We start from the raw sequence: 24999 nt of genomic DNA, 5'->3' as shown, positions 1-24999 counted from the left end.
ATTGAACCCAGTGTCCTGGTGCCCAAGAAGACCTCTGCAAGCTCCTCCTGACAGAAGTGCTGAGAACTCCCCCACCCTCTAATCCTGTTCAGAACTAGGTCCCTACAGACTTTTAGTCACTACAGACACATAGAAAGGAGATGTGAGATTACAGTTTTGATGATGAGTAATACCCTAATGGGCTTGCAGACTGAACAATTTCAAGTCCAAAGCCATATCTCAACTAGTAGGGGGGTTCTTTACCTGTGTACATCTGAGAAGCAGGATGTACTGTTTGTGAAACCTGACATTTATACTCATTAAGGCATGGTGCAGTAGAAAAATTAAAGTAGGGCATAAATTTCTAAGTACCCCAGGCACACAAATTATGTTCCTTATACTGAAATCGGTGCCTTTGAACATGTTGTGCCACAGTATTCTTCAATTCTTGTAGTTTTCTAAACTAAATTCCAAGTGAATTAAATTTTTGCTTCTCTTCTCATAAGCACTGGATACAAACAACACGTTTTTATAACTGAGTCACGTACATATAAAGTATGAAGCCTGTAAAAGAGTTATTGTGTCTGGAAGACATGATAAAGGTGAGGAACCAGATACACCCCCATGGATTCAGAACAGCACACTAATCTTTTCAGCAAAGGTGGCAGTGTCCTGATCACTAATATTCTAAAATCTACCTTTTTTGGAGTAGTTTTTCCTCTCAAAATGAGAGGAAAACATGCCGAACCCCTAGCTCAGCTGTGTCTTAAATCTTCCTTACCAAGTTTTCCCTTCTCTTTCCACAAGAAGTGTATATGTACTTCTCCTACACTTAGTGTTCTGAGGTATACACAATATGGCATATCATATATGTACAGGAGTCCTAACATTTTCATTACCTTGTCCTAGGTAAATGCTGCCTTCTTTTTATCTTTAATAGAAAGAAATCCTGATAAACTGCAACCCTGACATAATTCTTTGTAAAATCAAACTAAGGCTTTAATAGTAAAATATGTTAGCATTTATCTGAGGCTTGGTATAGGAATGTTTCTTTCTTAAATGACAGCTATTGCTTCTAAATGTCTAATTTTCATACATCTTTTTGAAAATATCACAGTCATTTTGCAGTGACAACTCTGTTCCCAAAAGCCTGCCCCATATCTTTGAGAGGAATGAAGCACATCAGCAGAAAACAGATGGCTGATAGTGGTTCATCTGTGACGGGATGTGCTGTATTCTGCATTACACTGTTACCACTGTCCTTACTTATGAGCTGATCATATCAAAAAGCACATAATTTAGAAACTTCTGTGCCTGCAACTGTGATTATTTCTCATTTGGGTATCACTAATGTAATCCACCTCAGTGTTTAACTTCCATTGTTTTCAAACATAGCAAAAAGAGAAATGGCTTGTGTATCTAAAGCGACCTGAAGGGTGTCCTCACATTTAGGGAGCTCTGAGTGGCAGCTGTAAAGATGCTTGTAGTGGGAAGAAAGTAGAAACAAAGAATCAATGTCCAAGGAACATAAATATGTAAATGTAAATTATTAATGTATTAATATGAAGAGCTGGATTTCTCTTCTGCCTTGCATTCTCTGTAATAACTTACGCCCAAGCAAAATAGAATTTACAAATTATAACAGTACTGTAAAAACTGTGCAGTTTTTCTCCATTAACTGCAGACTTACTGCATTAACTGCAGAAAACACGACTGTAAAAGTTACTAACCAGGGATGTATCAAACCGTCAACCCTCTGAGTTAACAAGAAAAAAAGAACAAGGAAAAATCCTCCAAACAGTTTCTGGAGAAACTGAAATAAATACAGTCCTATGTGGTATTTGAAACAATTCTGCTCCACCATGCTACTTAAACAACCAGACATGAATGGCTGGAAAAAATAAAAAATAAAAAAATAAAAAAATAATAATAATAAAAAAATAAAAGTACTTCATACTTTGTGAAGGCATTCTCAGACATCCAGGCACTAATCCCCAGGAAGTGCATCAAATAAAATTGTTTCCTGAACAAGATGACAATGATAAAAAACAAAAAGAGAAACTAAAAATTTGAAGAGATATATTGTGCCATTAAGGGAATTAAACGTGGTGTATGAATTAACACTTCTACTAACATTTGTCCATGACCCTAGACTACCTTTTTGCCTCCTTACTACTGACACCTGACTTAAAATAGCTGCTGTCCACTCTCAGCTTTCACATCTCTAGACCCAACCATCCAAACTTGTTTAAATGATTTAACGATTTTTATTTATCTAATAGTAAAATAAGGAACAGCACTTGCTTTCTTCTTATGTGCTTGGACCTTTCTCTCTTATCTTATATTATAAGATAAGATTTTATATTATTTTTTTATATTATTCTTTATATTCTTTATATTATTCTTCTTTATTATATCATTCTTCATCTTTGTATTATCCTTCAGTTTTTTGCCTGTGAACCATTCGCCACTATTTACTTAAAGCAGAGTTGATAAATATTTATCAGAAACATTTATACAACCTTCAATTTATGTGACAGTTCTTATATTAGTCCAGTGTGATGTGTTCATGAAATAAGGATATTCACTGAAAATGGTATTTCTCATTTGAAAGACAAAAATTGAATTCAAGTGTAATTGCAAATGTTCCATGAGTGTAGGGCAACGAGTTTAATGTCCTCTTGGAGGTCTAATTCTATCCACAGCTCAGTTTTATTTTTACAAAAGTGGCAAAAGGTGATACTATGGGACTTATTTTACTCTATACACCTGGAGCGCAAAGAATAAAACATCAGAGCTAACAAGATGCTGACTGATAGGTCTGTAAGAAGCACGGGAGGTGATTGCTGACCAGATGGGTAGTTTTAATTAACCCTCCCCTTGTACTAAAATTATTGGGATAACTCCAGAATGAGCCATTGGACTACCCTTGCCTTTTACGGTGATGGCATTAATGCAAATAAATGCGATATTCATCTATGTCAATTGAATTCTACCTTCCTGTTGGTAAAATGATACTGCCTGATGGTTGCCTGCACTGAGTGATGCACGTTAGAATGCTGCAGCAGATTACTATTAAATGACTGTGATTTACTGTCATTCTGCTTGAACACTCTGGATGAGAAACTGCCTCAAACTGCTTTTACAATGATGAACATCTGAAGTAACTCCACTGATTCAGTGCAATCGTTCCAGATTTGCACTGGAGTCATAAAAAAGTAGAATTTGACCCAAACACTTTATGAAACATTTCAAGGAGGCTGACTAGCCATGATAAATCCTTTGCCCCTGTGGGCAACTAGTAGAGCTTTTGGGGACACAGTTTGCACTAAACCCTTACTGAACCATAATTTTATTTCTCAGAATCATACAGCCCATAGTTTTGCTCAGGAGAAGCTTAAAACTGAAATAAAAGAAAGTGATGTATATTTTATTTCAGACAATACTTCCTTCATTTAGAGTTTGACTCAGCGTCATAACATTGTAGCAGAACTCACTACAGCTATCTGCCTTGTAAAATGCTGAGGGATGAATAACAACTTTCCATTTTTAAGAATATCTAGTCCTTATCCTCCACAAACACACAGTCCTACTCGCATCACTCTCCTCTGGGGTTTAAATCAACTTCTCCCTGAGAGCTAGGTGGTTAAACAGTGTTATGCTGTACTATAATCTTGTAGCAACCTGGAAATCCCCTGGAATGAATCCAAATGAAGGGGTGGAGAGGCAATGTCAGCTTGCTAGCTGATCAATGAAGGAACTTATGTGATAAATTCTTATTCAATATTCAAAGAGTTTTTCTCTTCTGTGGCCTCTGCTTATGAAGATCCTGATGTGTTTGTGTGGTGTGTCCCATTTGTGCTCTCAAGACAGCACTCCAGATTCACAGGAGGCCTGCCTGTAAATTACTCAGCTCCCAGAGACAGAGCAAGGAAGTTGTAAGTACCCAGAGCTCCTCATCTTGAAGAAAACAGCCTGTTCTTTCACTCATTCTCTCCTCTTTGCACCAAAACAGGAAAGAACCCCATTCTTTGGGGGTAAATTTACTTTGGTAAATTTACCTTAGGCACCACAGAAATAATTTTATTCTTTTTCCTCTGTTTTTCCTCTATGTTACCTCCCTGAAATAAGCTGTCCATGGCACAAAAGTAATTTAATGAAGCAGGACTACATGACAATGTGTGTTCAAAAAAAACCCAGAGTTCTGTAAATAGTCAGTGAAATATGGTACTTCTTGTCTGTTAAGAGGTCTTGTAAGCTACTGTTTTTGATTAAAATATTATATCACAGACAGAGCTACATCTGCTTTTAGAGGATGCATGTAGTTGCTAGAGTGGCTGGATAGTCTATTGTCAGTACCAAAGTCCTCCGCCAAATTTCTGGCCTACCAACAACCTTGGGCTTTTTTACTTCCAGAATGTAAGAGATCCTGTACGAGATTAAGAAAAGAGCCCTCAGTCTCCCTTCACACAACTTGAGCATCTTTAGCAACTTGTGAAAAGAGTAGTGCATTCAGGGGCCTGGTGCGGAATACAACTGAGGAAGATAAATTATGTTAAAGCCCATAAAAAATAGAGTGAAAGTTATCTGAAAGTCTATCTAAAATTCTTTTCAGTTTTAGCATGGTCCTCCTCTCCTACCTAAGACTCTCTAAAGTGTAAGAAATAAGAAAAATGTTCTTTGGTATGTGTCCACATTGTGGTATGTGGTCACCTTTCAGTCTGTGCTTACAAGCCACATTTTATCATTGTTTGAAGGGATCTAAATAGGAAAACAGCTTTAGATTTCATGTATATTTTCAACATCTGGGATACAGTTTGTTGATCTACCCAGATTCTTGTGGAGATTTTAAAAAGTGATTTAATGTTCTGAGAAGTGTTGGAAACATAAAGAAAATGGCCTATGTGATTCCTAAAGTACCTGGGCCGTATGCTGAATGGCTACACCTCAATCCTGACTTGGAACAACATGTACCTTGAGGCTGGCGCAAAACTGCCCTCATTAGCCACATTTTAATAGGGGAAATAGTACATTGTTACCTTGGGTAGCCCAGTAGGTTGCAAATGATATGAAGGAAAATCTTGAAGGATAGCTCATTTTGAACTATTTTGTGTTAGTATTGCAAACTGCCTATGAATTTTTTCATTGTGTAAGATATTAGCTTGTTTCAAGGATGGGTCACATCCTTTTTCCCTCAGTGAAGACACACCCTTCATGTATACTCAGTTTGCTGTCTCTGTGTTTCAGCTGAGAACATAGCTGTTATGGGAATGATTTTCAAATCTCGGTACCCTAACAATTTTTTTCAAGCCCCCACCAAACAGATGAAAATTTTTGGCTCTTGATAATCTGGATTTGAGATGAGCCAGTAATCTAAAGAAGAAAATCTTTATAATCGCCTGAGCTGTCCAATCCCACCTACATTTCATTATTGAAAATATTTTCTAAATTTTTCTTTAAAAAAAAAAAAAAGGAAAGGCTAGGGAAAAATGACTCTGGTGTTGTCTGAATGAAATACTATCTTGATAACAGAGCTTCTCTCACAAATATTAGTTCCACTTCTGTTGCTTTGTAATAAATGGTTGCAGTTGTTGCCATGGCAATTTTCATTTTAAAAAATGTATCCAAGTGAAGACAAGAAATGCAGCTGTTATCATGAGAAAGTCTAAAATAAATCCAGATGTGAACTGCATGCTCTAGTGTTGGCAGTAACAATGTCAAAAACAAAACATGTTACATGTTTTGTCTTCTTGACATAGTGGAGCTGAGAATAGGTATTTAGGGATATTTTGAATTGTAGGTCTCTGGTTCCAATCTAAATATAGCAAATGAACAGAAAAAAACTTACCTTAGGGAAAGACACTTCACTTGCTACAAAAGCTGGTCAGCCTTGCATTGAGAATGACAGTAATATTCCTATAGGAACAAGATGGACTTGAAGCTCTTCTCATTTACCTTTCTGATAATACTAATATTCTGGTACTTACAGCTTATAAAAAGAAAGAAAAACCCAAGCCATGGTACAAATTTTCAAATTGCAAACTTATTACTTGTTGTCTTATCACTCTGTATCCTGAAGTTCTTTAAAATCACTGCTATACATTTAATATTAGACACAGAATATTAAAACAAAATCATGGGACAGTGCACTGCAAGGAAGGTTGGATTCAGCAAGTCCCAACACACGCACTTATAGTCAGGCACTGGAAAACTACACTGTATTGGTTAGGTATAGTCCATTTAAGTTACTTTAGAGAAAAAAGCATTTAAGGATAGAATTTCTGAGAAAGAGATAAAGGAACAGCTCTGGACTTATTTCAAAGTGAAGAAAAAAAAATCACAGTATGGACTTTTATCTTCCAAAGCAGGAATTAATTGTCCAAAGCATGAGCAAGAAAGTTTAGTTTAGAGACTGACTGTCTAGTCTGATAGAGTATGGAACTTGGGCTGGATGCAGACACTGAAAGGCAGCTTTGCATCAAGCTTTTTCCTTTTCTCCTTGCCTGGGAGCTGCAAAAGACTACTTTGGCTGAAGCTATTCTGAATTGTACCTGGGTGTCCACAACCTCACTGGGTTGTTTCAGCAGCTTGGGGCTGCTGAGAACAACAGAGATGTGGCTGTGGAAGCTTGTGAAAATTGTTGTGCTCAAGAGTTAAGTCAGTGTTGACTATGAAAACTGCAAATACCCTTTACTGTGGAGCATTACTCAGACTCACTCACGATAAAATTAAACAAGGGGGAGGAATCATCAGTTAGGCAATGAAGATGATGTGGATAGAATTTCAGTCCCAAACTCTAAGTCAATCACAATCACAAAAATTATTTTTTCCTTAAGGATTATAGCTAGAAGAGAAATACTAGAACAGACATGCCGTGTGTCTGGCTTCTATCTCCAGGGATATTTCTCTCAAGACTGTTGGTATCATATTTATTTCCCTATCCCTAGTAGTTTGAAATAAGCGAAATTTAAACAGTGCTACATGAACATGCGCCACTCTTGAAAAACAGTCTAAAAGATAATTGAAATTTTGAAAATAGTTTGAATAATTGAATCCTAAAAAAAAAAAAAAAAAAGCAAACAAAAAAACACATGATGCAGTTCCTTAAATATATTGCAAATCCCTTAATCAAATAGACCTTATACCAAATATATTAAATGTGAATTCTTGCTTAAGAATATATTATTCAGAAGTACATATGCTAAGGTTTTTGGACATGCAGCTTATTTTGAACTATTTCTCAACTGCAAGATTAAAATAGTTAAGTAAGATCTCCCTTTGTTTAAAATTAAGATCTCTGCTTATTATCTGTGGACTTGATCCAATGCACTCTGGAAAATCTCACAGAAATGATAGGCAACCAAACATAATTTTTGCTTCTGGATTCATAAAGATTCCATTGATTTACCGTTTTAGTATGATGCACTAAGTTCCACTACTTAGTTTTCAAATAGATTCTTTCCCCAGACAGGCAGTTCCATGAGGCTTAACCATAGCTATTAATAAATGAAAATAATTCTCACTAGCTTCATCACCCTCATAATTACTAGAATAAAGAAGTCTTGCCTCACAAACTTTTGCATTCACCTCTCTCCTACAATGTGCAGTGAAAACACTCTCCTAGCTATGGGCTCAGTCATGCTAGCTCTAGAAATAGAATGTAAAACTGCAAACAAGGGTCCTAACATGATCCTAACGTCCCTTTAGCATTATTCTGTAGGAATAAAAATACTGTAATAAAGAATATGTATACTGCTAAAGTGGTTCAGGAGATTGAAACATTTTCTTCAGTAATATTTTCATCTAGCCATAACCATTTTCCAGTGTGTTTAAGGCAGCTAACAGCATTCTGCTATGCACTCTTATTTTCATCTCTCTTGCTGTCATTTCTGTCTGCTTGCTACACATCAGCAAAACAATGTAGAAAGGAACAACGGATTTATTATTATTATTATTGAGTATAAGCATGTAATAAATGGGGATACAAAATAAAAACACTGTGTTTAATGATGATTTCACTTTTGTGAAGTTTTGTAATGGAGAAATTGCTAAGGGAAAAGGGTACATATCAATTTATTCAATGAATTGTTGGGATGCTATTTTGTTCAAAGTTTTAATCATCTTTAAAGCTTCCTTTTCAAAATACAAATTCTAATGTCACTAGGTCTCCCCAGAAATGTACTGAAATTTCAGTATGAATCCAAACATACACATAATTAATTCAAAATATGTAGATCATTATAATTAGCAATTAGTTGGAGAACATCAAAGTACCACACATATTAGGAGGAAACCGATAAGAGTAGATTTTTTATTTGGTACAGTGGTCTTTACAGCAAGTGTTCATAAGTCCCATTTCCCTAACCGCAGTAGAAACTAACAAGCTTTGTCACGCTGGCCTCTCTCAGGGCTACTTAGACCCCTGCTGCCCTGACTGTCTGATGTCTTTCAGTCTAGCTCACGCCTGCAGCGTGCCAGGCAATGCCCTACTTTTATGTGGGCATTGGTTTTTCCTGGTTTGTGCCTTTGCAAACTGACACTGTTTAGGCTATATTTCCATGTTGTATTTCCACTTTTCATGAGGACTTTTTTTTTTTTTTTTTTTTTGAGATTACTGCAGCTGAAATCTAGCCATTTTGCAAAACCAGTATAGAGAAAATACATTTATTTGCCTATCTTGGACAAAAACTGTACAATCGCATAAGTATAAGGCTTTCTCACTATTCCACTTTGAAATTCAGACTTGTCTCTGCTAAGGGGAAGAAAGGAAATTACCCGTCTGTTGCTCCTGTGTCTTTCACTGCTATGAAAAGATGCCTGAGTCTAGCAATATTTTAAGGTTTCGGAAATGTTTAGCTGACAAATCTCAGTAGAGATCAGATAAAACTCATCAGCTAAACATCTTCTAAGACCCTATTTGCATTAGGCTTGTGCCATCTAAAATTCAAATGTGATTTTTTTTTCCTGCAATTGCTGTTCCCCAAACTCTTCCGCCTACTGTTTGTCCAGCCATCAGAACTGACCAGCAGCATCACTCTCTTGTCCTCCTCTCTCCCCTGTTTTTCACAAAGTAGTAAGGAGGAGAACTAAGAGCTATGTGTACCAGAAATAAAGAGGGGGTATCTCTTGGCTTTAACTAAAGAAGGAGATTGGTTTAGCAGTTTACAGTCCTGGATTATGCTTTAGAAATAATTTCTTTCCATCTCAGATGGGAGAGAAAAAGGCTGGTGACTGCAGCAGTAGTGGTGGAGTAGGTCAATCAATTCAGGGGAACAGGTGGAGCGAGATAGAGACAGTGACCCTTGTCTATTGAAAAGATAAAAGTGAGAGAAAGAAGAAGATTGGGACAAAAACAAAATCAGGTGGAAATGATGAGAGAGTGAAGCTCTATAGCCATTGGAATAAATTCTAAGAATAGAAGTTTGCTGAGTCTCACCATTTAAGTAGCTCTGAAATGCACTAGCTAGAGGTATACGCTCCTCCTGCTGTGCCTGGCGTGCAGGGAAGGCAGCTGCATGCTGCTGCTATCAATTATTCTCTTTGCTCAAGTGACAAAAGTATATTCTGAAAACACTAAAGTTCCTAATCCAAATGTCAAACCACACGCACTGAGGTAATGTCTTGGGTATGGACTAAGGGAGGTTTCTGCGGATGAAAGATAAACCCTAAAAATTACATTTGATTAAAATGTTTACAGGAGGTGTGTCTCCATTCCTCTTCTGTAAGACATGAAAATATATTTTGGGCATTATATAACTTTTGAGTACTTGATAACATTTGTGTTATTTTGATGTACGTCAGGGATGACTCCCCATGTAAACACAAGCCTATATGTACATGTGTGCACATGCAAAAGAATTTCATGTGGATTGATGTTGGTTCACTCTAACAGACTCAACAGTTTATGGATTTGAGTCTTAAAAGATAAAGGCTTGCAGTAAAAACCAGTTTACCTGATGCTGCTGCTGGTCAAATAAAAAATAGGAATTAGAGCAGGTTAGAATGATAAAATTCAAATTAAGCCGGGGAGGATCAGTAGGGACTTCAGTCTTTCCTGCTTCTGGGTAGCCACTGGAAATACGCAGCCCATTCTACCACAGTGTGAGCAGGTTCTTCTTGCATCTCTTTTATGCGATCACAACCTGATCTCCAAAGAATAAAAAAATTTTGATGGGATTTTATACTGTTGGAACACAACCTCTGTGTCATTGAAATAGCTGTACTCTTCAATACAGTATTTCTGGAAAGGTTTTCAACAGCGAATAGGTATTGATGGGTACCAGTAAATGAACTGGCAAACTCTCCCTCACCTTTCCAGTACATACTCCTTTCCTACTGTCTGTCCTCCCAGGAAGACTTGAAAATATGTTCTACTGCAAGTACCAGGCAGACTGTTATGGACGGTGCCCTCGTCCAGATGAGCTTTCTTTTGCAACACTTTAAGGGAAATAGTATCAATACATTCATTTTCAACTAAGAGGGAGTTGTCTCTCTAAGTGGAATTAGACTCTGTATGTAATTATCTTCCTCAGAAAAATCTGTGTCATTCACTAGAGAAAGGTTATTTGGATAAGGAAAAACATCTGGAAGAGCTCAAAAAATAAGCTGACTCGTACCAGGGTGTATTTCAGTTATGAAGAGTTCCCAACTGAAATCTTTGAAATGAAGAAGCTTTGATGCCAATTCAGTCATTTGTATGGAAAACGTAGCTAAATAAATGCCTCTTAGATGTGATTTGCAAGCTCTGCAAGCAGCATGCTTATTTCCGAGCTTGCATTTCAAATTTTTAAATGTTATCAGTTTGTTTGTGTATAAGTGGACAGAAATACCTGCAGCAAGTCTGACTTGATTGGATATGACAAGTACAGACATTCCCAGCTGATTTGAGCTAAGTTACATTTTCATACATCCCTGAGGGTAATCTCCATAACAGTAGTCACTGAAATCTATTCTAGTTTACCAGACAGCAAACGAAGGCTGCCTATTCAAATAAATTGCATAAACAAAACAGAGTCAATTAGATAGCTTATAGCTAGAGACACCTTTAGCATGTATTTACTAGAAGCTAAGTAGAATTTTAATGTGGAGCTGATATTGGAAAAAGAGGTATGAAACATTAAAATGTGAAAGAAACACAGTGATGAGGAATATCACTATTTCCTGAAAAGGGTCTGTTCCAAGCCTCCATTTCATAGTGAAATTCCAGCTACAGCAAGCATTACAGAAATTCAATAGTATTTTTCCCTTGATTTAAGCACAAAACTGTTCTGTACAGTAAGGTTCACGGAGAAAAAAAAAAGAAATGAAGTTTTAATAAGCAAGGACTCCACCATATTATGTAGGATTTCCTCTATTCTAGGAAAGAAGCTCTTTTAAAGTTCACGCTAATAGCAAGCTTGGTCAGCTTCCCAGTGCTTGCGTCTCCTGTTCCAGATGGTCAGTGACGTGAAACTCTAATTATCATCAACAAAATAAGCAGGGACTAAACCCTTCCTCAAAGGTAAAAAGAGCAGATGGGCAACCATAATTTCATTATTATAGAAATAATAGTTGGAAAGGATTCCACATCCCCCTTCTTAAATATATCACTACTTGCACAATTAACTCCTTGCTCTATTAATTTATCAGTTACTCTTATTTGTTTGGTTGAGTGGCTGCTTGGTATATAAGCCTTTCTAACAGTAGTAGTAATAGTAGCCAATTTCATCTTGTCCAAGGGGAACCAGCAAGTGAAATGTTTGGGCTGAGCTTCCATCCAGCATTTTGCTTTCTTTCATGTTTTTCAGCAAATTCTGTTTATTCCCCTCCACAATGTAGCAGTCATTCCTTCCCAGGAATCTTTGTGAGAATAATCACAAATAGTAATTTATGTGGAATGAGGCTGTGGCTGACTCCAGAGGTCTGGTTCTTAGTCATTTGTTCAGAACTGCAGCTCACAGAATTACTGCAATCTCCAAATCTTTGTCAAGGATTCAGAGTCATGCAAGTCAGTACCATGGAGCAGCTCTTCATATGCCCATTGTGAGGCAGCGCTGGTCTCTCTTTGACCGGCAAGTTCTCCGTCAGGTTGCACAAAGAGCAACCACCCATCTAAGCCTACCACTGCTCAAACTGAGCACAGAGAAGCTCCAGTTCCCCTAGGTCTGCCAAATTTATTTATGTAAAAATAGCTCCAAAGGAGGGGTCTGGGGACATATCCCATATATTCTGTTTCTGGCAGAATCTCATTCCTTTCCTTAATCAGATTCATTACCTGATTAGACTGCACCATTCTTTAGAACCGACTGACCTAATTATTACACTTTTCAGAGTTTCCTTCCACTTCAGGAGCACATTTTCAACTTAAGGATTTCAAACACAGACATTGCTAACAAAACAAAATAAAATTCTGCAGAACTGCACCAGAGGAAAAATAAGCATGCATGTAAACTAAGGTTTTCCTCTCCATCCCTATGAATGAACAAGAGTTAAGAGAACTTGTCTTAAGAGTTTACAGTCTACAGGTTTCTGTATCAATGTCATGATCTGCATTTACACAGTGTGCCACATCTTGGTTTCTTACTATGTCTTTTCTTATGCTTGCTTCTTTTTTTTCTAGCCATGTCTTCATAATGTCCATTTGTTGCCTTCAGCCTTTCATTTTCATACTTTTTCTTTCATCCCTATTTCACCATCCCTTCCCATTCTTAGAAGTGTATATGCCACTTATGTACTTTAGGCAGGAAAATGTTGCTTTTGTTAATCCTTTTTACCTTTTTCTCATCTGTCTGATGGCACATGTGCTTGTATTTTCCTCTCTTCTTCCTTGGCCAGAAGTATACCTCTGTGTGCTATTTGTACAGTAGTTGGCAACGAATGAGGCTTATACACTTCTGAGAAAGAAGGACGTAGGTTGAAGAGTTCTATGTGTGGGTACACTAAAGCTATTAATTGTGTGTGCAGAAGTGCCCACTTTTGAAGAGGACTTTTTTTACAGTATGACTTACATACTGATTTGCCTAGGTTGTGTGAGTAACAGCTTGTCAGCACATTTATGCATGTTAATATACATGTTAGAAATAAGTAGAACAATAGAATTTAAATGTTGTTGTTGGTCGCTTTTTGTTCTTGTTTTATTTTTTTACTTCAGTGACTGAAAAAGTATGATAGTAGACATTGAGAAATGGTATGAATAAATGGTTAAAATGGCTAAAAATACAGGGACAAGGAAAAAACAGTCTTTTTTTTTTTTTTTTTTTTTTTTTAATATGCTGTAACTCAATACTGAAGCAATCATAGTTTTCACTATTTGCTAACAGTTCCTAATAAATCTGAGCAGGAGATATGGGTTACAGGCTGGCAGACTTCACCATATTCTTAGATTGAATGAAATCCTATTTACTTACAGATGATGGGGAAACTGAAACAAAGTATTGGTGATAGAAAAGTCTTAAATGACTGCATATAACACAAAAGGTTTTGAGATAGTAAATATGGGATCCCACCATGTCACTTTTAATGGCCATTTCCTGACTGCAACTGCAGTATAAGGGAAAAATATGAGATTAGAACATTCAGCTGTCTTTCCTCTGAAATTTGTTATTAAATGGGTTCAGGGATCAAAGTGTGGCAAACTCTATACAGAATAATGCTCTGAAAATTGAAGGGCAAAGAACCCAAATCACAGACAGTCCATGACAAAAGAAGAAAGCTTAAAATATTCTTAAAGGGAGCCTTACATTTAGTGAGATATGCACCAAGGAGACACCCTTCATATCTTTCAAAGCCAATATTGTTTCCTGCAAATCCCAGCTCCTAATTTCATTATTCAGCAGCATAGTTACACTGTCTTTTCTTTTCCTGTATAGGACTACTGATTTTAATATAAAATAAACAAGGAATCACAATTAGAAATAAAGCCTGCTTGTGAAAAGTAAGAAAGTAACATTTGCTGATAATGGTTGTTAATTAACCAAACCAGTGACCAAGTTAAATGGAACATAAACTGAATATTTGTACCTATATTTGGTGTGTGTCAAATGTCTGTTTCTTCAGTCTCTGACTACATTTTTCCTCCTTTGTAAACTTACCCTCTTGTTCGATGCCATATCAACAGAATTTAAACCTCAGAAGTAATAAAAATACTGGTAAACAAATAAATATCTAAACCCGGAAAGATTTAAAGGTTCTTATTCATCTTCTATTTGAGGTCCATTTGATCAAAAGAGTTTCATGTATTTTGGAGACATCTGAACTGAACTAAAATTAGTAATATCATGACTGTACCTATTAGTAAGGATCACCAGTATGACAGAAGGAATTCTCTTGACTTCCTAAGGCAATCATAGGGATCGCTGTCTGAGAAATGTCAACCTTAGAAGGAACTAGCAAAAACTGAGCTGAACACTGGCTTCTGAGTTATTTCCCATGGAAACTGATACTGTTTTTCAAAAAATTTCTCTCACCTCTGCTCACTTGTCTCAGTTACCTCTGCTGTGTTACTTTAGAAAGCCCTATGCAAGTTACCAGAACTTCTGAGAAGACAGAATGGTTTGAACATGACATTAATTTGCATATGGTACTGCTAGACTAGAATGAAAATATTTTTTGAGCAGAGAAGAGCTATGCTATGGAAAGTGTTGGAACATGTCCATCCTAGAAATATTTAAGAGGAGCCATGAAACTACTTTTATAAAGGATTTCCCTACAGGGCATAGTAATGCTGATCATTATTCATTTGCCCTGCCCCCTTTCTCCTCAATACTAAGCCCTGCAATACTGCCCCCTTTCCCCTCAATACTAACCCACAAACAGACTGAATAATTGGAATGCCTCCATTATGCTCTATTCTATTCTAGTGGATAAGCTCTGATGTTTATTTTGAAGAAGGAAAGACAAAAGCAAGATGAAATAGGCTGTTTCCAAATTATTTGTCTTAAATTTCAAGTCTTTAAAACTATTACAGAGGAGTTTGGATTCTAAGGACAGTTAATTTATCAAGCACAGATATGGTGTCATGTGCTGTAGCTGGATCATGAAAAAAGGACTTGAAATATATCTGTTTTTAGAGAAAAATCATATTCCAACAATGCTGGGAAATGAAATTTCTTCATCATAGTAAACTGCTTGGTAAATCTTTGAACCAACGCAGGGAAGTTTATTTTATAGAATGGGTTGCAGCACCTTTTTACTAGCATAGATTTTCCAAAACAAAACAAAAGGAATGTTGCACATTTGTGCCATTTTATCTGGCCAATAGAGGCTCACTGAATTCCTGAAACATACAGTAACAGGACCTGTTACCCTTCCAGCTCCTATTGCTCTAAGAATTTAGCTTTTTAGTGCTGGTTCTAGATTTTTGCAAAAGGATCCTTACATCTTGACTATGTCAAAGTCCAAGCCTTCCATAGCCTAATTTTTGCCAATAAGCACGAGTGAACTTTATGAAATGCATCCAACCTGTTGATACTTTACAAAAGAGGCAGGATATCCAATTTGAACCAACTCAGTATTTTTCAGTTATGTTCCTCTTCACCTTCTTCTACAGAACCTCCAAGGTTATCATCTCTTCCTTTACATACCATTTAAGGTACCTAAAAACAACAAGCCAAACTTTATAAGAAAACTATGTTTGCAGTATTACTTTCCTCTCTGCCCAGAAATATCCAAACTTGGCAGCTTTCTAGGGCAATTAGCATTCTGACAAGGTAGGACTTCATTTCCTATGTCAGCTAGAATCCATGTTCTCTGGCTTCTCTGCTATGTGATCTTCCTCTACACTTTTTATCCCCAGGATTTCCACTTCACTCACGTATCAAACTGTTCTTGATTGCATATAACAGAGGGATGGGCAATAATAATTCAATTTCTTGTTGGAACTAATAAATCCATGTCCAAATGTCATATGTCCCATGTCCCCTGGCTGCCACTCACTTCTGATGATTACGTATGAAAGACAATATCATATGTTGATCGTAGATTTTTTATACATACTAGCTAACATGCTTGCTGCCAGTGTGACTTCCACACTATCACATCTTCTAGGAAGGAGATGAAACTCATCAGGCGAACTGAGCAATGGTACAAAAGCCAGTGGAGAAATGGAGGCACCTCTTTTGCATAATGATGATACAAACACTTCTCACACTGACAACAATGCAAACATTTCTTGTGTAATGTTCTCTAAGATAATTTGTTAGCAGAGAACATGTATCAGTATTCATTACTGCTTTCCACATCCTGCACTCAGAGAGCGCTCAGCATGAGAAAGATTAAATAGCTCTGCTAAATATACTGTCTTGATGCTAATGACCTGTTCAGCTACTTTTCTGTCACATCTCAAGCTATTCAGTGCTATTTTTACAACTTCTTCCACACTTTCTTATACAAATTCCTCTGCAAATATGCAAAAACTATGCAAAGTCCAAAACTACAGCATGTGCACTCAAAATATAGGCAAATGTTTGCTTCAACAATTTTTATATGGTACATAGAGAGAACAATGAAAACGGAAAGAAAGCAAAAGAAGAGGTTAATCTTAAAGATTTGCTCAAAAATATTCATAAGTTATTAATTTTCAACCAGATTCAACAGTCTTCATCACACACAATTCTGAATTTACTGAAGTTACTGGGATGTTTCTCAGTTATGATCTTTAGAATGCAGTCCACAGCTAGTAAGTTCCCAAGTGCACAAACACTTCTTTGTTCATTGTATTTGTCTATAAGGTACTATTTACATTTTTTAGTAATGATAAATATTCCTCAGTCTGAAATTCATAAATGAAATATATCACCTTGAATGTTTCATCCTACAGCTTTCATAAAAGGTTGCTGCAATCTGTTGTTTAAAATTAGATTCCAAACAGGGATGTTACACTATTCTAATCACTAAGTGGTTTCACTCTCTAATCACAAAGACTATATATAGCACATTTAAACACTCAAAAGAAGCTCAAATATCTATTTTCCTATGTATGCCTTGTTTGTTTGTTTTAATTTTGGCACATATAAACTACTTCTAGAGATAAAGCTTAGGCTGTAAATAGAGAATAAGTACACAGGTGACAAGTCCATTTCCTGGAGAACAAAGTACATAGTAAATATTCATGGCATAATTATTCATATAGCTTTTTCCACATAAAAGCAGGCATGTTTAGTCAGCTAATGAATATTCTCTTGTAGCTCTGTTATTATTTTTCTTAAATATCATGAATCATTGATATAAACAGGCTTTAAAATGACTAATTTTGAATGTTTAAAATGTGAAACGTAGGGTAACTGGTCTGACTGCTGTCCTTCTTAACTAAATGATACACAGTGCAGTAAAAATAGATGTTGGAGGGAGAAGCTGGAGGAGAAGACAGGTATCAATATAAAGCCTTGTTGGCAGATAGCCATGCTACTACCTTCACCTTGCCAAATCTTCACAGCTAACCATAAGGGGTTTCCCTCTTTTCTCTTCCTTTCCTGTAATGAGTCATTCCTGCAGACATTAACTTGGTTATTCTGTGAGTTGATGAAACACACTGTGTATTCTCTTTTTCAGTCTTCTATTTACCATTACAAAGTGTACAAAATGACTTGTTATTGCTTTTCCGTATTTGTAAACATTATTCTCACACCTTTTTAAATAGTTCCCTATTACTGTAATTATGAACATGCTGTGTTTGCACCATCCTGAAAATGTGTATATGTTACAGAGAAAAAAATAAAGAAAAACACAAAAAAACCTAGCTGTTCTTTCATAGTGACAGAAAAATAATATTCTTCATTTAAATTCAGTTTGGTTTACTGGGTTGTTAACACATTGAAGCTGACATCATTAACAGTATAGTTTTACTTACAAAGCTACAGAAAGGAAGATCATTTTAAGTTGCAGAAACATTTCCTTTGTGCAGAAGCTGATTATTTAAGCCAGAAATTAATGAAATGTGAAACTGACGATGCCATATATTCTCTTCAGTCTCTGCAAATGACTAAATCTATTAGAGTAATCGAGGTATTACTCACACTGGATATACAGAACAATACACTAATTTTCCAGGGACAAGAGAGTCTACAGTAAAGAAAGTTTGTAATGTACCACGTATAGCTAAGAAAACAGAAGAAGGAGATAGCCAGCATTTGTGTCAGGCACCATTCCTGTTGATTTTTTTATCCATGTACAGGCTGAGGGTCCTAACCTAGACCTGAGTACAGGGAAGCTGAGCAGCGGCTAGAAACTCATGAATCAGGTGCTATCTGATAGTACTTATCTTCCTAGATTTGCTTTGCAGTTGAGTTTCACTTTTGAAGAGACCCATGTGCTTTGACATCACAGTGACTGAAAACTACAGGCACTTAAAACATTCTGAGTGTCCCTGTGCTGCATGTAGCGTAATTGTTACACAGCCTATAGAAATCTTGCTTTAACAAATGAAGAGTCTAAATGAGCTGTAAATGTCTAGGTCTCTATTAAACAAAGCCAAATGAAACAGAGAAGAAAATTTCAGTCTTTTTGTCACCTACAAGCTTCTTTCCAATTTTTAAAGCTGCCTTAATGGATGCTTTTCTGTTCCCTCTACTGAGGTTGCCATTCCTTGCTTAGTTTTCCTTTTGCACATTTTATTATCTGACAAACTAGATGCTCTGCTAAGTGGCATATTCCAACCCAGATGTGCTCAGACGATTCAGCATTTGAAAATATCATTCTTGCTCTAAAAACAATGCAAGGAGTTTAGTGTAGGTGAACATAACTAGACTGATAACTGTAATATAATAAATTAAATAGGATTACTATTTTTAGTACCTTGAAACTACTTTTTTTAAAAATTCAACTATTATAATTGTTTCAGACAAAAATGTGAGGTCATTTTTTAATGACTAACCTCTGTAAAAATCTTTTTTTTTTCTTTTTTCTTTTTTTTCAAGAATAGCATAAATCCTAGTTCAAGGATCTGTATCTTAAGGAAAAAGCTGGCATTGAACTGGGGCTTAATGTGAAGCACCTTCAAGCATCCCAGAAAACTGAATTTGATTTTGCAGTTATGTTACTTTACGATTATCTCAGAGGATTATTTGTATTTCTAGCAAAGCTCTAGTAAACTAATACAGGTAGAGTGGAGTTAACTTGAGATCCTGTTAATCATGTACTTAGCATCTCTCTTTTTAGGACAGCACATGATTTTTACCCATCATTTGTGATGTTTGAGGATTCCTGAGAATGAAAAGGCTTTATATAAATTAAAGATAACATTACCAGCTGAAACTCTGTCAGATTTAATAGGCAGAAGGAGATAAGCTGGGCTACAGTGTACCACTTTGTGGTTTTAATCATAGAAAATAATAGATTGCAAAAAGTAAAAGAATAAAAGACATCCTCTATTTCAAAAGTTCTGACTCCAATTTTATGGTTGCCCTATGTCCCAGGTGCCCATTCAGCATTATTTTTTCAATATATGTTGATGAGAAAAGAAATCATGTTAAATTAAATATGCACATTTTACAGAATATACTGCTTTCTAGGCTGAAGAAAATGAAAGAAATGAAAGTTGCATTTTGGATACTCAATTGCTATTAATAATATTGGAATTATTTTATTTAACAAACCAAGAACAACTCCAAAATGACATCTCTGTGATGAAAACTTAAAATGCTTTATCTATATTTGGACGAACAATATAATTTGAGAATGATATCAGCAATTAAAGCTTGGAATTACCTCACCAAGTAAAGAATCAAAGTGGCTGTACTTACTATGTCAGCACGATAGCCACAGCATCATTTAGAACACTCTCTCCAAACAGTAGCGTGTACAAATCTGTGTCCACATGCAGCTCATGGAAAATAGCAAGGACTGTCACTGTATGGAGACAAAACAGTGAATTTGTTATTTTCATATTCCTCTGGCAGTTCAAGAAATAAAGCAATGTTAGGGTGTGGGCTTTGAAAAGTGTAATCTGACTTACTACCTAAGTGGCTAATAACAGAGGTCAACTGAAGTATATAAGATACTAAAATCCAGCAAGTCTATGTATTTTGTTGCTTCAGCTAGTTAGGAAAAAGATTTCCCTGTTACACACAGAATCACGCATAAATGAAAATGTCACAGTATATTTTATTGTACACAAAGGACTTGGATCTTGTCACCAAGGAGTAATAACGGTGCTGAAAAGAGTTGGGTTTGTTATGGGCTTTGTGGGTGATTAAAGTAGTGGTTTACCTGTTTTAAGAAGGTGTAATAATGTTTATCCATCTGTAACGTGTTTTTATTGAGGAACACTCAAAGGGAAAAATAACCTTGTACCCTGTCCTACCAACAACAAAACCACTTTCACCTCAAGTGTAGCACATCTGTAGTCATGAAGCTCTCATGCAGATCAGGACAACTGATATTTACAACCCATTTTAAGGTTCCTTCAGTGTATCATTGATTTAAGTCCCTTCCTACTCTCCAAGTGGTATGCTATATCTGACTTTTACCCTACCAGTGCAATAGAAAAAAATTTAGATTGTGTCATATTTAAACTTGTTGGCTAAATCATTTAGACACACATCCTCAAGGACATTTAGATACCTGTACCATATTTAGGATTTTAAAGGACACCTTGTTTGCTTTATGCCTCAGTTTCCTAACCTGTACACAATCCTTTCCTAGACCTTCCTAGCATTTCATAATCTCTAAATGAAAAAAGCTATCCATGTTCTTTGTTGATATTAGTATTCTCTCTTTGCATGGAGGAAGCAGAGCTTTCACTTTTCAAACATCATTTAATGTAAACGTCTCCAAATATTTGTATGGTTGAAAATTACATGGTAACTCAATGCTTCACTGGTGCTCATTCTAGTAAGTAATTGTGCAATTGATTCAGTCCTTATAGCCTACAAATCTCAAATATTAGGAGTGCCTTCAGGATGCCATGTTAACATCTGACATTTCAGAAATGGAAATTATACACTTTCATATTGAGATGACTGCTGATAGCTCACAAACACATGAACAGGTGATTATATTCTGTCTTAATCAAATTTATTGGAAATTTGAAATCATAAGATTTTCTGAAAGGCGCTTAAATATCTATGTAATCTATCTATCTATCTATCTATAAATGTACAAACCTAAAACAGATTGTCAGTTCTGCTGTGGGATTTTATGTCACAGTGATCTCTGTTGATGTGTTATCTTTGAAGAATTCTGGAAGTGTTATTCTACAGAAGGCAATTTAGGAGATGTGTGTGGATAAACATTTGCTGATATAGCTATATTTAAATGAACTAGTTTATTTCACCATCCTGATAAACTCACCCATCTAGACCTACTATGATTATACCTTAAACCAGGAAAAGAGTTACTTCCTCAGAACAGCTCTAAGGTATAGGAATAACCTTTATCGGCAAGGATATTTTCTTGGTTCACCAATATTCCGACTCTACTCTGTGCTGGTGCGGCCTCATCTCCAGTACTGCGTACAGTTCTGGGCACCGTAATATAAGAAGGACATAAAAATATTAGAGGACATATAAAGGAAGGCAACAAAGATGGTGAAGGGTCTAGAGGGGAAGACGTATGAGTGTCTGAAGTCCCTTGGTTTGTTCAGCCCCGAGAAGAGCAGGCTGAGGGTAGGCCTCATGGCAGCCTGCAGCTCCCTCACAAGGGGAGCGGAGGGGCAGGCGCTGAGCTCTGCTCTCTGGGGACAGTGACAGGGCCCGAGGGATGGCATGGAGCTGGGACAAGGGAGGGTCAGGCTGGGTGTTAGGGAAAGGTTCTTCACCCAGAGCGTGGTTGGGCGCTGGGACAGGCTCCCCAGGTAAATGGTCACAGCACCGAACCTCCTGGAGTTCAAGAAACGTTCAGGCAACGCTCCTCAGACATATGGTTTAATTTTTAAGCAGTCCTGTGTGGAGCCAAGGAGTTGGACTTGATCGTCCTTGTGGGTCCCTTCCAACTTGGGATATTCTATGATTCTATGCATCTCTCTCTCTCTATTTTTTTGCTTGATTAGGCAATGCTGCCTAAATGTGCTAAATGTGCACCCAATTTAGTCTCCCGTTCTTTGATGGCATAACAACAGACCAGTTTTCTAAAACTCTTTGCCGCTTCCAGATTTTGCTTATTATCATATTACTTTGGGCTTGCACTAATACTCCCTCCAGAAATGATAGAAGGGAAATAGAACAGTAATCAAAGTCCAAGATACTGTTGGTATTTAAGTAGAGTAGACCAAGCTAATTAGACAGATGCCTACACATTCCTCTCCTTCCTCTTGCCTCCTACAAAAACAACACCTTTTCTTTTATGTAACATGCATATTCTCTTACTCTCTGAACTCTATTCCCCAAATCTGGTTCCAGATCTTTTCGAATGAGAGCAAAATAATAAAGCAATCAACACAATAATGCGCCACTTGCCTCCTCTGTGAAAGACTCACTAGTTCACCCACTTCTCTGGAAGTATCTTCCATTTCGTATGTCTCTCCCACTCCCATTGGAGGTTATTGGATCTTCTTTTCAGCATTTTCTGTCCCTTGCTGAAGAATCTTGGTCTCTGGAGGAAGACCACTACCAGTATCCACACTGTCCTTACCTCCCCATCCCCCCACCCCCGGCCCAAGACACTGTAGGCTATCAGTGATACGTGTCATCACTGATGACACATATTTATCTGATCTATTTTTAAAGAACTGAAGTGTTTCTGGTTTCACAAATCCCAGGGAAACTAATCCACTCTTCAGTTTATAAATGCAATTATTCCTGAATGTCTAACCTATATTTCCCCTCCTACTCTTCAAGTCTGTAATTTCCATTCCTAACCTAATGAGACATGAATAATTTGGCATATTTATTGACTTTTTCTTTCTTTCAGCAACATTTTTCCTATTCAAAGATTCATTTCAGATACATCCTCTCTAAACTGACTTGCTTCTTCCAATCTTCTCCTTTCAAAAATATTTCCTATCCCTTTAATTACTAGCTAAAAAAAACCTCTGAACTTTTTCTAATCACTTGGTATCTTTCTTGAAATACAGTGCTCATAACCCTATCCAGTTACTGTAGCTGATGCTTGCTGTCAAGAAATAGAGTGAAATGATGTTGTAGAATATGTTTATGAAACTGAAACTGTTTTCCTCCCTCCCTCCCCCCGCCCATATTAGTCCTGATGACTCATTTTCAGGTTGTAAACTTGAAATCCTTTTCAGCAGTAAATGCCAATTTCTTAGCTTCTATCTATTAAGATGACTATTCCTAACTGTAGCATTTATCCTTGTTGATTTTAAACTATTGCAAGGATTGAGTTCTAATCCTGTTTTTCAAAGTGCTTGCTATCTCCTCTCAGCATATTATTATATGTTAAAGAAGCATCCTCTATTGCATTAGCCAATTCATTAATGAAAATATTAAATGATATCTGCACAAGAACAGAGAGCAGCAGAACCTTTAGCACATCCATCCCATTTAAGAATTCAGTAGAACATTTACATTGTTTTGCCAAAACCATATAGCCATTTATTCAAGATCACATTTGCTTTTATTGCTTATGAGAATCTATGGATACATGTGAGAATGGGCACATTAAAAAGGACATGACATTAAACTAAGGGAAAAAAAAATTGAATTACTCTCCGGATAGAAAAATACTTTGTGAATAGTCATTGTTGTCCGAAATAGTCACACTATGTTTTGTCTGATGGACGACTTTAAAAGAGAAATATTTAAAGATTCAGCATTTGCCATCATATGTCACAGTAATCTGTGACATCTAATCTGTGAGAAGATTTATATTTAACTAAAGTTTATAGTCTTTAGATACTACATTGCAGTATGGCCTCCCTAGCTTTCTGAAGGCACAGTAGGTACGACTTGATTTTTGTGTGGTAAACTTCTTAAAGACTGGTATAATTCATTAGATACAGTGTGATAGTATGTATTAAAAAAATACTAAACTACATTTCCTTAAACTACACAGCAACTCTTAAGCTCTTATTTCAATCTAAGCATATGAGGACAGAGATAGAGACAGGTAAAGAACTAAACAGAAGTGTTGGTAATTTGGGGACAGCAAACATTTTTTTTTGTGGCAGTAGAAAACTCCCACAAATAGAAATAAACAAAACAAAGAAACATGTAACAGAGCTCCTGACTCAGAAAAGGTAGTGAAATTCATTAAAAGAATCAGTGGTGGGAAGCCTGAAATAATGAAGCATCTAAGATTTTCTCAGTACTTGTGCCAGGAGAAATCTGATTCTCTTCTTCCTTGACTTCATGGACTGAGGGAACAGCTGTTAGATTCTAAGCCTAGCATGATTTTGATTGTATCCAAGTCAGAACTAGTGTCTGTGGAGCTGGTCTGTGAAAGATATCTTTTGACATATACAGAAAAAAATTGACTTGATCTTAATTGCTGTAAAAAGGATAATTGAAAATGTATAACTATCAGCAAACTTCAACAATCCATAAGCTAACTGTATCCAATACTTCTTTGCTGTTGTGTTTGAAAAGAACAAGGAAACTCAGAAAATAAATGCAACCAATATATAAAGTACTGGTTTTATCTTACCTTAATATTCTGACTAGAACAATTAATATCTTTCATAACTCATGGACTCTTAGGAGTTCAGTATCAAATGTAATGTAAATCAGATGAGAGAAGTCTCACTTATGTTTTCCATCAATTTTTCTTTAAAAATAACAATTCCAATTTTAATTATAGACTCCTTTCCCTAATAAACACCACTCACAGAGTAGATCAGGGGTGTATAAGGAGAAAGAAAAAATATTTTAATTAAAAATATGCTTATAAACAGGCCTATAGAACCAGTGCAAAAATGTATTACTCTGCTGTATTTATAAACTGTGTTTTGTTATGCAAAATCCTCTGATTTTATGAGAAACGGGAACTGCTCTTTCTGATAAATATCCAATTTTATCAATAACAGCAGCAGTGCAACTCACATCTTACGTTCAGCTGTAACCATAGTAACTTCAAATAGAAAAGAGCCTTGTGATTATCAATATGACCAAAGGTATGGGAGTTCATATAGCTCAGAAATAGCTGTGTTTCAGC

At 36.4% G+C, this 24999-nt stretch overlaps 1 protein-coding gene across 8 annotated transcripts in view; it reads right to left on the bottom strand.

The window, feature by feature from the left end:
- SLC9A9 (solute carrier family 9 member A9) overlaps positions 1–24999 on the bottom strand; it is a 210794-nt gene that overhangs the window by 137132 nt on the left and 48663 nt on the right. For all 8 annotated transcript variants that reach the window (XM_040566694.1, XM_040566696.1, XM_040566689.1 and 5 more), the window contains one exon: positions 19695–19800. In XM_040566694.1, the coding sequence (XP_040422628.1) occupies positions 19695–19800 (106 nt within the window). The remainder of the gene's footprint in view (positions 1–19694; positions 19801–24999) is intronic.

This window comes from Cygnus olor, chromosome 9 (genome assembly GCF_009769625.2).
Source record: "Cygnus olor isolate bCygOlo1 chromosome 9, bCygOlo1.pri.v2, whole genome shotgun sequence".
NCBI lineage: Eukaryota > Metazoa > Chordata > Aves > Anseriformes > Anatidae > Cygnus > Cygnus olor.
This window is presented reverse-complemented; position numbering and strand designations above follow the sequence as displayed.